This window comes from Setaria italica, chromosome III (genome assembly GCF_000263155.2).
Source record: "Setaria italica strain Yugu1 chromosome III, Setaria_italica_v2.0, whole genome shotgun sequence".
In the NCBI taxonomy this organism is placed as follows: domain Eukaryota; kingdom Viridiplantae; phylum Streptophyta; class Magnoliopsida; order Poales; family Poaceae; genus Setaria; species Setaria italica.
In genome coordinates this window covers 22,971,782-22,984,948 of record NC_028452.1, presented here as the reverse complement: position 1 = coordinate 22,984,948, position 13,167 = coordinate 22,971,782, and the positions used below count along the sequence as shown (strand labels likewise).

Genomic DNA, 13,167 nt, shown 5'->3' with positions numbered 1-13,167 from the left:
GCTCTGTACAGTAACGAATGGGCCTAATCCCAGGGCTGTCATACGTGTGTCCAGTCACAATGATGTCTATTATGTACCGGTGGCAGGCACTTATCATACAGAGAAAAACATTTTCTATGCATCGAGTTCTTGTATATTGGTATATGCTACAGTGACGGTATTTATGCTCCAACAGTTTTATACAGTTTCTCCATCAAGTCAAATTCCTAAAAGACATTAATCAATTGTTTCGATCATGTTATTGTATTATTATAATGAATAATACATACTTCTTCTCCGTACTTATTTATGCATGCATGGTCTCTAGAAATTTATATACGTGTACCGGAGTTCAAATGATGCCTATCTGCTTGTACGGTAGAAATTGCTTCCGTGTACTGAAAGCGACTGGAGGTATCAGCATGCAATATCCCCGGATCACCTTTGGGTCAGCTTAATCGATCCTTGGGAACAGATTGACTATAAACAAGAGGGGGGCGGCAGTTTAATTTGTTTGGCCTCCTGGCACCATGCATGTTGCAGCTGCTATAGAAAACAGACGTGAGTACCTGACCGGCCAAAAAATAAAAAACTGTAGAAATCAAAGGAAGTTGTTGAAGTGGCAATTGTTAGAAATGAGTATTCCAGCAAAACTTCACGGTCTGTACAGTCCAAATGGGCTAATTCTAGGGCTTCATTCGAGTCGCAATGGCATCTACTAGTAATTTGCAATAGGTGGCAGGTGCAAGTCATGTGGAGAGAAGCAGCGGACGAAAGTAGTTGAATCTAGCTAAGCTCCCATTTGTTTGCCAAGTGACAGTTGAAACTCTGTTAAATTAGGCCATTGAGCACCGTACCGCAACTCATCAGAAGCAGGTGAGACAGAGACCTCTGCCTCCCTAGTGGTCTGGATTCAATGGTAGCTAGGGTCCTCTCTTCTCTATGTTTTGCTGCAATGCAACTGGTTTATTTTCTTTATTTCCATGAAATGACCGGCGGCAATGCCTTTGTTCGTTGACATCTCACGCCGCTTACGATCATTTAACCAGCTGTCGCAATTTCGCCCAACACCAAATGAAAGATGCATACGTGGAACACCTTACGTCCTTACCCAAACACTCGCAGCTATAGAAGAATAACAAAATGTTCGAACGAGGTGACCTGGATTCGTGGCCTCCCATTTGTTTTGTCACTGAGAGATGGCATTAGTGGCCGTATAGTAATTTCTGTGCAAAGTACTACTTTCGCCGTAACTAGTATATTCTCTGTCACACGGTATGATGGCTGAAATTGTCAGCAGACATCACATGATGCCGAAGCTTTACCAACCAGGTTGCATTTTCACCCTGTATCAACTGAGAGATACATCATACATGCATCCTCCGCAACACACATTACCCGAATATATATCGAAAGACAGAGGAGCAACCCAATGTTAAGCCGGTGACCTGTTAGATTCCTATACATCCAGCAACAAGCGAGATATGCTACCCAATGTATATGCTTGATGTAACATATGGAAAAAAGAGAAAAAGAAAAGATGTATCTTTAACGAATAAGAGCATCTGATAGAGTTTAACATATGATCACTTGTCACAACTGAAGGGATCGTGACATCCTAAAGGGGTGATTTGGATGTTCTAAAAATTAAGGCTACAAGCATATATAAAAACAATTTCAATTTCTATCTAGATGTGTATTAGGTTTTTTTTATGTATTGCTTTCTCTACGGCAAAAGAGTTTTGCACCCTATATTCCAATCATATGAACTACACAAAGCAATTCTAGGAAAGGTTAACGTGGAATGTAAGTGCAATAAAAAATATGGAAATTAAATGAGGTAGAGAAAAGGTAAACTCTCTTTACGGCAACACGGCGATTTTTACCGAGGTATCAGAAAACAAAGTTTTCCACTAGTCCTCGTTGTTGGAGCCCCTCTCAAGGGAATGCACGCGCAAGGGCATAAGCTCCCATGTCAAGTAACTCACTAGGATAGCTGACGAGACTTCCCAACGCAAGTGGTTCTCCGCCTAACCTCTCCCGGATGCTCCTTGCCGCTCTTTACTTGGTAGAGCTTCGTCAAAACACCTAGGGCCTCTCATCCGATCCCTATCACATGCACCAGCGGCCACTCCGATCCACAAACGCGGCTAGAGGGTCTTGCAAGATTTACAAGTCCCAGATTTACAACTCGTGGTGCGCGCAGGCACCAATAATAATGAGGTGTGCAAACCTCACCTAACTCTAGGCTAAATCCTAAAACAATGCCTAAACTAGTACTAATCAAGATCTAAGCCTTATGCTAATTGCCTAAATTTTCTCTTGAGCACTTTAGTGGATACAACACTTGTGTGAATGTGGAAACCAAACCTATAGCTTCTCTAAGCTCTAACACACATCAAATGGCCGGGCAATGGGGTATATGTAAGATCAAACCCAAAAACTAATCGTTGCTCCAACGGTCATATAGAATCTGTTATCAACAACTGATTCGGTGCGCCTAGTTGTGCACCACTGAATGAGTCGGTGGTCTACCTCCAGGTAGCTGTTGAGCCATTGTCAACTGGACCCACATGAATCACTAACTGATTGAGTGACATGTGAAGGGTATCACCGTATAAGTCGGTGACCCCTGAGCCGCTGTCTTCCACTGCCTTCCTTCATCAACTGATTCGTTGCACTGGCACTTCACCCACCGTAAGAATCGGTGTAAGTTATTAAAACTTCTAGAGCTGAATTTGAGCCGAGCCGACGATCACCGACTAATTCGGTGATGGTCACTGTGTTGACACCGAATGAGTTGGTGCATATAGTGTCTCTCTCTGGATTTTTACAGTCATTTGTATGCCATAGAATTCTTCCAAGTCTTTCTTCTTCTTCTCATTTTGATGATTTCGCAATTTATCCTTGGGATCCATAAAGCACCTATAAAGGTATATCTGGCAAACACATTAGTCCCCATAACTATATTATCATTAATCATCAAAATCATTATGGCTGTTAGCAACAACCTTCCTTCTTGGTGGGTGGATATATAATTTGTCGGCATCACCACGTTGTATTGTACAGACAAAAGAAAAATGTAATTTTTGTTCTCCTTCACTCAAAATAGAAAACTAATATTCTTCAATGAAATAGAAAAGAAAAAAAAAGTGTCCCTGCTATTTCTAGAAAATAGGGGCAAAGCGTTCTATACACCTGTTTTAGGCTCATTATCACTGATATAATTCAAACAAAAATTTTAACTTGTTATTTCTAAACATCAGCAGATAGATATACTATATACTCCCTCCATCCTTAAACATATGACATTTAGGACAAGTAAAAACAGATAAGGATTAGCCTATAGCTGAGGCAAGCATAGAGCGCTGGAAGCAAGCAAGCTCATGACTGCAAAAGGCCAATCATGTATACTTTTGTTTTACATACTGGTCTGTTTGTGATCATAACTAATGCCCTATTTAAATTGATGACTTTGTTCGAACTAGCTACATGTGTAATTGTGTATATACCGATTCCAATTAAATATGTGTAAGCCGGCACAAATGTGTCCAAGGCTCATACCTAGGCATCTGGAAGTATATGTACTATATATATTATAGAGACGATAGAGCATCTAGTCGAGAAGATTAGTACTAGTTCCATGGATGTGGACGCGGCTAGCTTATATGAACTATGAATTGGCCGTTCAACACACGCCTCCATCCACTCCCAAATCGAAACGGTCGCTCGCACGCAGGAGCGGGACGGCTGGGGCTCAAGGCCCTCCTACAGCTCTGTACGCAATGCAGCCTCCCTTGAGTCTCTCCTACAATTTTAGTCATGGATGAAAGAGAGGAAGAATAAAAGAGAGTAAAGGAAGAGGAAAATGAGGAAGGAAAGAAAGGGAAAGAGAAAGAGTGAGAATTAATTCGGAGTCTCCAATTGAAAAAAAATAAGAGCACATAGCTAACCATCAGAACTGTTACCTTGAACTCTCTCATTTGTTAAATATTCTATCATGATATTTATATAGATATACCTCCGTCCACTAATATATGACGTAGGATGGAGGGAGTAGTTATTATCTTTACCCAATTGTGACATACTTTAATTATTAATTACTTTATAATATTTTCAGCCATATTTATAATGGTTCCTTTTTCACTTTGCATCACTAGTATGCGCTTAGATTATTTAATAAACTATAAGTTTGAGCTATATTTTTACCATGAAAAATCCATATTCTCATCACTTCCTCTCACACATCAATGTACATACCTTAATTATTATTTTTCTATACCAATAGCATAAGAAATATATAATTTAAAATTATATATTGGTGCACTCGAGATATTTTTTAATGAAGGTGATTTGGATTTAGATTTAGAGTTACCTCATATTATTTTTAATAATGTTGCATATGTGGATAATTCATATGCAAATTTAAGGGTTTACTTCAAATTATTTTTTATAATGTTAGTGGTGGGCAATTTAGATGCACATTTTGGGGGTTATTTCAATTTTTTATAATTGAATAAGTGGATAATTTAAATAAAGGTCAGGGGATTACTTTAGTTTATTATATTTAATGGGAGAGGTAGGTGATCCAAATATAGATTTAGGGGTTACTTTAACCTATTTTCATAATGGAAGTGGGTAATTTTTAGAAAAAAATAATAGATCCAGTAGCTACGATGATTTGAGTCTAATTGGTTGATGGCAAGAGTTTTTGCTTTTTTGAAAAAAATTTATAATTTCTCTCTCTTTTTAGAGTGTCCACCTAGGATCATAGGTAGCGTCATGTGGAGGCTTCAAAAGGAATGTCCACTTACTAATAGTAAGATTGCACATGCATGGAGGTAACCAGCACGGTGGAGATAGTAATATGAACTTACAAGTTATGCCTTCATAAATGATAGCAATATTTCAAATGGGGAAAAATCTTTCAAAGTAGATTTGACTCTCAATTTCTCTTAAAATATAATGTCAATTACTAAATAGTCAATATCATCTTAAAATGACTTTGAGTACAAATATGTTGATGCAAAATTTATACACTAAATATGCTTATAATTTAACTAATTATTGGTCAAAATTTGTAAAATTTGACTTTTCCCGAATCAAAATATGCCTTGATAGAAATAAACTAAATAATAAACCATGCAATTATTACCTGGTCAAAATACCATTAAATATACACACCTACTTCCTCCATCTCATAATAAAGTATTTTTCTAGAAAGTTTGAGACAAAATAGTGAGTATGGAAAATGTCATGCATGCTCCTAATTATTGTTTAGTTGTCTTTGATGTCCGAACTGGCTTAAGTAAGCACACATAATTAGAGGGAGCCTTGTTAGGCTTCCAATTAATAACGGTAATGCTACAGGCCAGCCAGCCGTCCGACGCGCGGTGGAAATATCGGACACCAGCCCATCCAGAAAAAAGTAGGATGTCTCTCCACCAAACATTTTTTCACACGTTCTTATCCTTTCATTCTCTCGTGCTCCTCTCGTTCATTCAATCCACACAGTCAATAGATTCTGGCAAGGTTGTAGCTCGCAGCTCGCTCATTCAATCGGCGGCAGCGCTAGCAGCTGCCTTACAGGTGGCGGCGCTCGCCCCTTGCAGCTCCCACCCCCGCACTGCCTCATCACCTCTAGAAGCAGCACTCGCAGCTGCCTCCCCCACATCGCACTACCTCCTCGTCATCAACGCGCAACAACACTCACAGCTTCCTCCCTTGCATCGCGCTACCTCGCCGTCACTGCCAGCTGTGCTCGCAGCTACTTCCCTTGCAGCACCTATCCGCCTCCCCAACATCGCCCAACCCGATTAATCACAGCCGAAGCCGCGCCGTATGCCGTCGGAGAGGCAGCGACTCCACAACACAAGCATCCCTGAGATAACCACTTCAAATACATGCTGGACATGGCGACATGGTGTGGTAGCAGAAGCCAACGATGATGTGGCCTGACTCCATGTTGCACTAGAGATTTGAAGATGTTGCAATAGCGATTTGAAAATGTTGCATAGTTATGTTGTATATGTTGCAACGGATTTTTTCCCCTTGATGTTGCAATAGAATTTTCTTGTTCATATTGCAACAAGTGATGTTTTTTTGTTGCATTAGTCGTTTTTTGAGGTTGCACGAGGTGTCCTCGGATGTCTCGATATCTAGGTTATGAGGTTCTATTTCCTAGAGGAAAAAAAGGGGATTTTGAATATGTTGCACGAAACACTCTCCATCTGTTGCGGCGGGAATTTGTTTTCTTAGAATCTCATGAGATCCGATATTATTATTTCTAGTTGTTGCAAAAGGTAATTTATAATGTTGCAGTTTCTGGTTCTTCATGATGCGATGTACCATCCGATGGGAAATTTCCCATCGGACGTTCGGACGCTAGCAGGTCCGAATTAATAAGCTCGTGACTCGTGAGGATTGCTAAAGTTAGTGTGTGGGTCCACTTAAACTCGTTTAAAATTTATGAATGCACTTTTTATGGGATAAATTTTGAACTCTAAAATAACACATTTTAGAGCAAAGCGAGTATTGGTTGCTCAAATATAGCCCATGATCGACCAATAATGCAAAGCTGGAGCTATAGTCACTGCTGGGGAAAGGGTGTTCAGTACCAGTTTGTAACCTCCCCTTTAGAACTGGTTGTGCAACCGGTATTGTTACTTCGGTACTAAAGGGGTATTAAAAAAATAAAAAAAGAAATCTCGCCGCCCTCCCGCCCAGCCCCCCCCCCAACCCTCCTGCTAGCCCCCGCCGCCGCCCACCTGCCGCCATTCCTCCCGCCCAGCCCCCGCTGCCCTCCCGCCGTCCTCCCGTTGCCCGCCGCTGTTAGCCGTGGAGCAAAAAAATAAAGAAAATACATGTGCCCCGCCGCCGCACCCCTGCGCCCCGTCGCCTCCAGCTGGCTGCCGCTCCCCCGCGCGTCGTCGAGCACCTCCGCACGCCCTGCACCTCACCCCGCTGCCGCTCCTCACTGCCAGTGAGGGGCGAGCAGAGGGGGAAGGGGAGGGGCATCGGTGGCGGGAGAGGGAGGGGAGGGGGAGCGGATAATTAAGGAGGCGGGGGAGAGGGAGAGGACAGAGAGAGAGGAAGATAGAGGGGGCGGCAGACCGGGTGGAGCTTCCAAACGGTACTAAAGGGGGTCACTGGGGGCTCCTGAGGAATTAGCCGTTAGACCCGGTACTAATGTATCAAAAACCAACCGGTACTAAGGGATAGGACCAATGCTCAGTTTCCATTGCACCAACCAAAGCTCCGACTCACCTGGCCCGGTTGCTTTTCCTACACGGCCGGGGGCGGCTTAATTGTCCCTTCCCAACCACAACACTATAAACTGGGCAATGCACGTCAGCACGGAGAGAGCGACGTTCCGGTGAAACTCCATATATACTTGGGTACGCGCACATATATGCTAGCTATGTGCTTTTGCTTTTAGCCACTATCCGTGGCTTGAAGCCATGCACATGGATTTTTGGGGACGCCCCACGCCTCAACCAAGTGCATCATGCATCATCGTCTCCCCAACCATGCAGCCACGACGATGGCGGCTGCAACTTGCATGCAATCGGCGGCGCCGTGAAGTACATACTTTGTACATACTCCATCTGCTGCATGCTAACTCCATGGTGTGGTATTGATACTGTTTCTTATATATCCACGACCAATTTACTTTCATAGCAGTTCTTGATTGTATGTGTGTATATAACTCTGTAATCCTACGGAACATTTTGATCTGTGTAATTCCTAGAATCAAAATTATTTGTTATGCATCCACGACCTTGGCTTTAGTTTAATACTAATTAATTAGTTCATATCAGTTATTTCCATCCAGTGTTCTTGATTGTATGGAATAATTTATGGCCGTGCTATCCAATAATTTGGAGCCTAAAGCTCTTGGTTTGCTTTTCCAGTTGAGATGGTATCTATATATTGCACAGATGGCCGCTACTACTTGTGGATCGGAGAAGGGTACACCGAGATATCAGAAGATCTAAAAACTCCCATTTGTTTCTCAAGTGACAATAATTATCTTCTCTATAAATATAATCGGGCCAATGAGAGTGCTGCGTTTGCTTCGCCGCGACTCAAAAAAATCAGGGGAGAGGGAGGGAGGGAGATGTTCATGGCATACCTCACAGCTGGTTGCTTGCAGTTTGTTCTTTCAACTTTCAACAATTCAATGGGGGTAAGTTGCTCTCGGCTACACATTGTTGCATTGCAAGCAAGTAGCTAGCGGTATAGTTTTTTTCTGCCACGATATGGCGGCCGGATGCCTTTAAATACGACAGCTGCCTCGACCCGTCTCCTCAATCAGCTCACCACGTATGCAAAACCAATCACGAGCAAACAAGCTCCCCTTCCGTCCCAATACCAAACTCCCGGCTCCATTCTCTAGCTGCCTCGCCGCCGATCATCGTCGCCTACCATGGCCTGCACTCACCAGGTACGTATACGTACACGTAGACGTACGTGCCAAAGCTATAGCCTGCTGTATTTTGTCGCACGGGCAATACGTACATGCCGCAGCTCCGTTTCCTCCGCCGCACTGTCACGTCTTCTCGTGTCCAGTGCGAGCTCACACTTGTCTCACTTGGTTTGTTTCGTCTCGTGCGCGCACTCACCTCGTCCTCGTGCGTGTCGACCGCCTGCAGGACGTCGTGTTCGAGGTGAACGCCGTCGGCTGGGCTCCCTGCGGCGCGGGCACGGCGCTGTCCCTGCACCACGAGGACGACCCGGCGAGGCTCCCCACGGCGGCGGCCGTTGGGCAGCACGGCCACGAGCCCAGTGGCCGGTACGTCCTCGCCGCGGGCCGCGCCGGCGAGGACGACGGCCTGTGCCAGGCGATCGCCCCGGGCGCGCTCAAGCCCCGCGTCACGTACCGCGTCGCCGGCTGGATCAGCGTCGCCGGCCAAGCGGCGGCGGCGGAGGAGGAGGACGGAGCAGGCCACCCCGTTCGTGTCAGCATCCGCGTGGGCGGCGACGGCGACGGGAGCCGCGTCGTCGACGGCGGCGCGGTCTGCGCCGAGCCCGGCAGGTGGGCGGAGATCAAGGGCGCGTTCCGGCTCAGGGAGGAGAGCCCCCGCGGCGCGGCGGTTGTTCGCGTGCATGGGGCGCCGGCCGGCGTCGATGTCAAGGTCATGGACCTCCGGATCATCGCCACCGACCGCAAGGCGCGCTTCAGCCACCTCAAGGACAAGACGGACAAGGTGAGCACAGAGCACGCGTTGCTTTGCTACTACGTTGAAAGGACCACCTGCTGGGTGGCTAGCTTTGACCACCGTATCTATGCTCTTTCTTCCTTTTCTTTTTTTTGGTTTTTGAGGGAATGTTCTTTCTTCCTTTTTCAACTAACGTTCAGGCCGGGCATCGACACGATAATCCAAGGTAAGTTTGCAAATAGAACGAGATCAGTAGCTTAGTGCGTACTTCGCACGGATTTAATTTGACAAACGGTGCGGGGCAACTAAAAATAGTACATACCCGGGGAAAAACTAATAAGTCCACAAGAGCAGAGGTTCTGTTTCTGCAAAAACCAAAAAAATCAAATGATTTTAAAATATATCATACAAAAATATGAACATATTACAAAAAACTTAATTTTTGTGAAGAAAAAAATGAATTGATGAGACTTCACGCATGAGAAGCAAGATGATACGTTCTATGATAACTTTGTTGCCGAAACCTAAAATATATTCACACACTAGATGTTTATTCAAAACCTCCATGATAATAGGAAAAAGGTACACAACTGCATCCACTTTGTGGCTGTATGATGAGTAATCCATCTTTCTTACATGATATCCATCTAACCGTTGATTTATTTTGAAAGAAGAAGGCACACCCACTTCTCTATAGCACTTAGAGAAGCCCTATAGGAAAGTTTTAATCATCAATCGAGAATCTTGTGAAGATACTTACATATAAGACACATACCTAACAGACCTATCGTTATATTAAACATTGCTGCATATGTCAAAGAGTGTACTGTACATCAATGGATGAACCAAACATATTAATCCACCCTTACTTTGGTCCGTCAGGTCATATGTCAGCATATACATAGCTAGCTTATTTAACCAGAAAAAAGTAGGTACAGTGGCACCGATGAACCACTTGTGATAGTTTAACTCCAAAAATACATTCAAGCTGCCGTCAATATTCAAATTTTTGAACCGATGGATTTTACCCAAGAACAATAGATGATGCGCACACGAGATGTGGACGGAGGAGCTACCCGATATAGTACATTTGGTCGATTAACACCGTTGCCACTTGTCTTGGTATCTCGTTCTTGGGGTTCGCCACGACTGCAGTTGCGTGGCACGGAGCGATATGACCGCAGCGCGCGCGGTTCAAAAGTTGGCGCCCCGTAAGCATTGTTTTTCATTTTTTTTTCCCTGATGCCTACCGTGTTGCGCTTCGGCTTCGCCGGCCGCGCGGAGAAAGTGACGTTATCCAGGCCTACCGCTGGCTGCCGCACCGGCACGTACGTATATATCCAGCCCTAATCAGTACGCATATGCATTATGTATCCCAGGAGTCGCTGTCAGTCAGTACGGTAGCGGTACTATTTTATAAGTAGGAGTAATAATTCATATCTAACAAAAGTTCTCACCATCTTGTCACTTCTACAGTTACGCTGATGTTAGCATGCAACCGTTCGCTGATTGAATTGCGTACTGTGCTCAAAGATTAACTAGAGTCAGAAAAAGAACGAGGCATGCTTGGCAAGGCTTTTACTTTGGATCGAAAAACCTTGGAATTCGATCAGTACAGATTTGAACTAAATCCTGCAGGAAAAAAGAATACATTGTACCACGGCATCCCCTCGAGTTGACACTTGTAACCGTGAATGTTTGCATCAGGTGCGCAAGCGCGACGTGCTCCTCAGGTGCGCAAGCGCGGCGTCGGCGGGGGCGTCGGTGCGCGTGGTGCAGCTGGACAACGCCTTCCCGCTGGGCAGCTGCATCAACTGCGAGGTTATCAAGATCCCGGCCTTCGTGGACTTCTTCACCACCCACTTCGACTGGGCTGTCTTCGAGAACGAGCTCAAGTGGTACTGGACGGAGGCGCAGCGGGGCCAGCTCAACTACGCCGACGCCGACCGCCTCCTCGACTTCTGCGACCGCGCCGGGAAGCCCGTGCGCGGCCACTGCATCTTCTGGGCCGTCGACGGCGACGTCCAGCAGTGGATCAAGGACATCCCCGCCGGCGACCGGGACCAGCTCGCGGCCGCCGTGGAGTCCCGCATCCGGGGCCTCCTCGGACGCTATGCCGGCCGGTTCCCGCACTACGACGTCAACAACGAGATGCTCCACGGCCGCTTCTTCCGCGACCGCCTCGGCGACGCCGTCGCGCCGCTCATGTTCCGGGAGGCGGCGCGGCTCGACCCCGGCGCCGCGCTCTTCGTCAACGACTACAACGTCGAGTGCGGCAACGACCCCAACGCGACGCCGGAGAAGTACGTGGAGCTTATCGCGGAGCTCCAGCGCGGCGGCGCGCAGGTGGGCGGGATCGGGCTGCAGGGTCACGTCAGCAACCCCGTCGGGGAGGTCATCTGCGACGCGCTCGACAAGCTCTCCGCCGCCACGGGCCTGCCCGTCTGGATCACCGAGCTCGACGTGTGCGAGCCCGACGAGGCGCTCCGCGCCGACGACCTCGAGGTGGTGCTCCGGGAGGCGTACGCGCACCCGGCCGTGGAGGGGGTCGTGTTCTGGGGGTTCATGCAGGGCCACATGTGGCGCCCGGACGCCGCCCTCGTCAACGCCGACGGCACCGTCAACGGCGCCGGGCAGAGGTTCGTCGAGCTCCGGAATGAGTGGACCACCGACGCGCGAGGGCGCCTCGACGGTGACGGGCAGTTCAGGTTCAGGGGCTTCCATGGCACCTACGTGGCGCAGGTCACCACAGCGGCCGGGAAGATGCTCAAGGCATTCACCGTCGACAAAGGGGACGCGGCGCTCGTGCTGGACATGGATGTCTGACTACACCGCCATTGACTATTACACCAATACATATATACCTATCTGCACTAATTAATTCGATGACTAGACCCTAACAATCCCCCCCTCATGCCCTCAACCAAACATGAATCTAGTGAGGATCTGATTGGATGTGAGATTTGGATCCAAAGCCCCCTAATACTCTATAATGGGTATTTTAAAAGAGTGATGTATTGTATGTATTGGCTTAGCTTAATTAGGATAATATGAATAAATAAAGTATAACGAGCTATTCCCCTTTTATACATGCACTACGGGACACAGGAAAATTGCCGAGTCCCAGGGGCACTCGGCGAAGGGCAAAATACACTCGGCGAACCGTTTGCCGAGTGTAACACTCGGCAAACGGCACACGGCAAATTTCGAGTCGGCAAACCTGGATTTGCCGAGTGTTTTGTGTCGCGCACTCGACAAAGTATTTGCCGAGTGGCCAGAAAACACACGGCATCCAATTTTTCAAAAAAATTAAAAAAAAATCCTGTTACGCCGCCGCCGCCACCACCGGCCGCCAGCTCCGCCACCACCGCCACCACCGGCCGCCACCACCGCCAGCTCCGCCAGCACCCAGAAGTTGTCGACGACATTCCAAAAGTTGTCCGCGTCGACCATCATGACGACGGCGGCGACCGAACCCAGCTCGGAGTAGTAGGGGTAACTGTAACCCGTCAGCTTGCACCCGTCGCCGGTGGTGGTGGAAGTGGACGAACTGTCCTGTCTCATCAACGCCGCCGACGCGCTCCAGCCGCCGAGGCCCACGGCCGCAGCAGCAACCACGGTCTTATGGGAGTAGCGGGCTTGCGGATTCGGCGAGGGAAGGGCCGGCGCCACCAGATCCGGTGAGGGGAGGGGAGGCGCCGCCGGATCCGCCGGAGAGGGTGGGGGAAGGGCAGGGGCGCGCCGCCGCCAGGCCCCCTCCCCTCGATCCGCGGCCGCCGCCCGGATCTGGCCCCTTCCGGAGCCCCCTCCCCTCGAGCCGCCCGGATCTGACCGGCGTCGGACGGAGGGAGGGAGGGGGCCGCCCGCCGCAGGAGAGTGAGGGTAGTCAGCTTCCGGCGCGAGGGAATGGGCGCGTGTAGAGGAGGACTAGGGTGGCGTCGTGATGTCAAGCCTGTCTTAGGAGGAGGCAGCGTGAGGACGACGCTCGAATGGAGGTGTGCTTGGTGAGGCGTGCTCTGACGAGGAG

At 47.7% G+C, this 13,167-nt stretch overlaps 1 protein-coding gene across 5 annotated transcripts in view; it reads left to right on the top strand.

Annotated features, from left to right (window-relative positions):
- Positions 1-7,387: 7,387 nt before the first annotated feature.
- LOC101771993 (anti-sigma-I factor RsgI6) overlaps positions 7,388-13,167 on the top strand; it is a 7,195-nt gene continuing 1,415 nt past the window's right edge. The window contains exons 1-5 of one of the 5 annotated variants that reach the window (XM_022825374.1): positions 7,389-7,612; positions 7,893-8,061; positions 8,134-8,167; positions 8,634-9,188; positions 10,848-12,229. In XM_022825374.1, coding sequence (XP_022681109.1) covers positions 7,594-7,612; positions 7,893-8,061; positions 8,134-8,167; positions 8,634-9,188; positions 10,848-11,966 — 1,896 coding nt within the window. In that variant the 5' untranslated portion in view covers positions 7,389-7,593 and the 3' untranslated portion in view covers positions 11,967-12,229. Of the gene's footprint in view, positions 8,426-8,633; positions 9,189-10,847; positions 12,230-13,167 lie in introns of those variants that run through there. The other 4 variants (XM_022825372.1, XM_022825373.1, XM_022825371.1 and 1 more) reach the window with 4 other exon arrangements.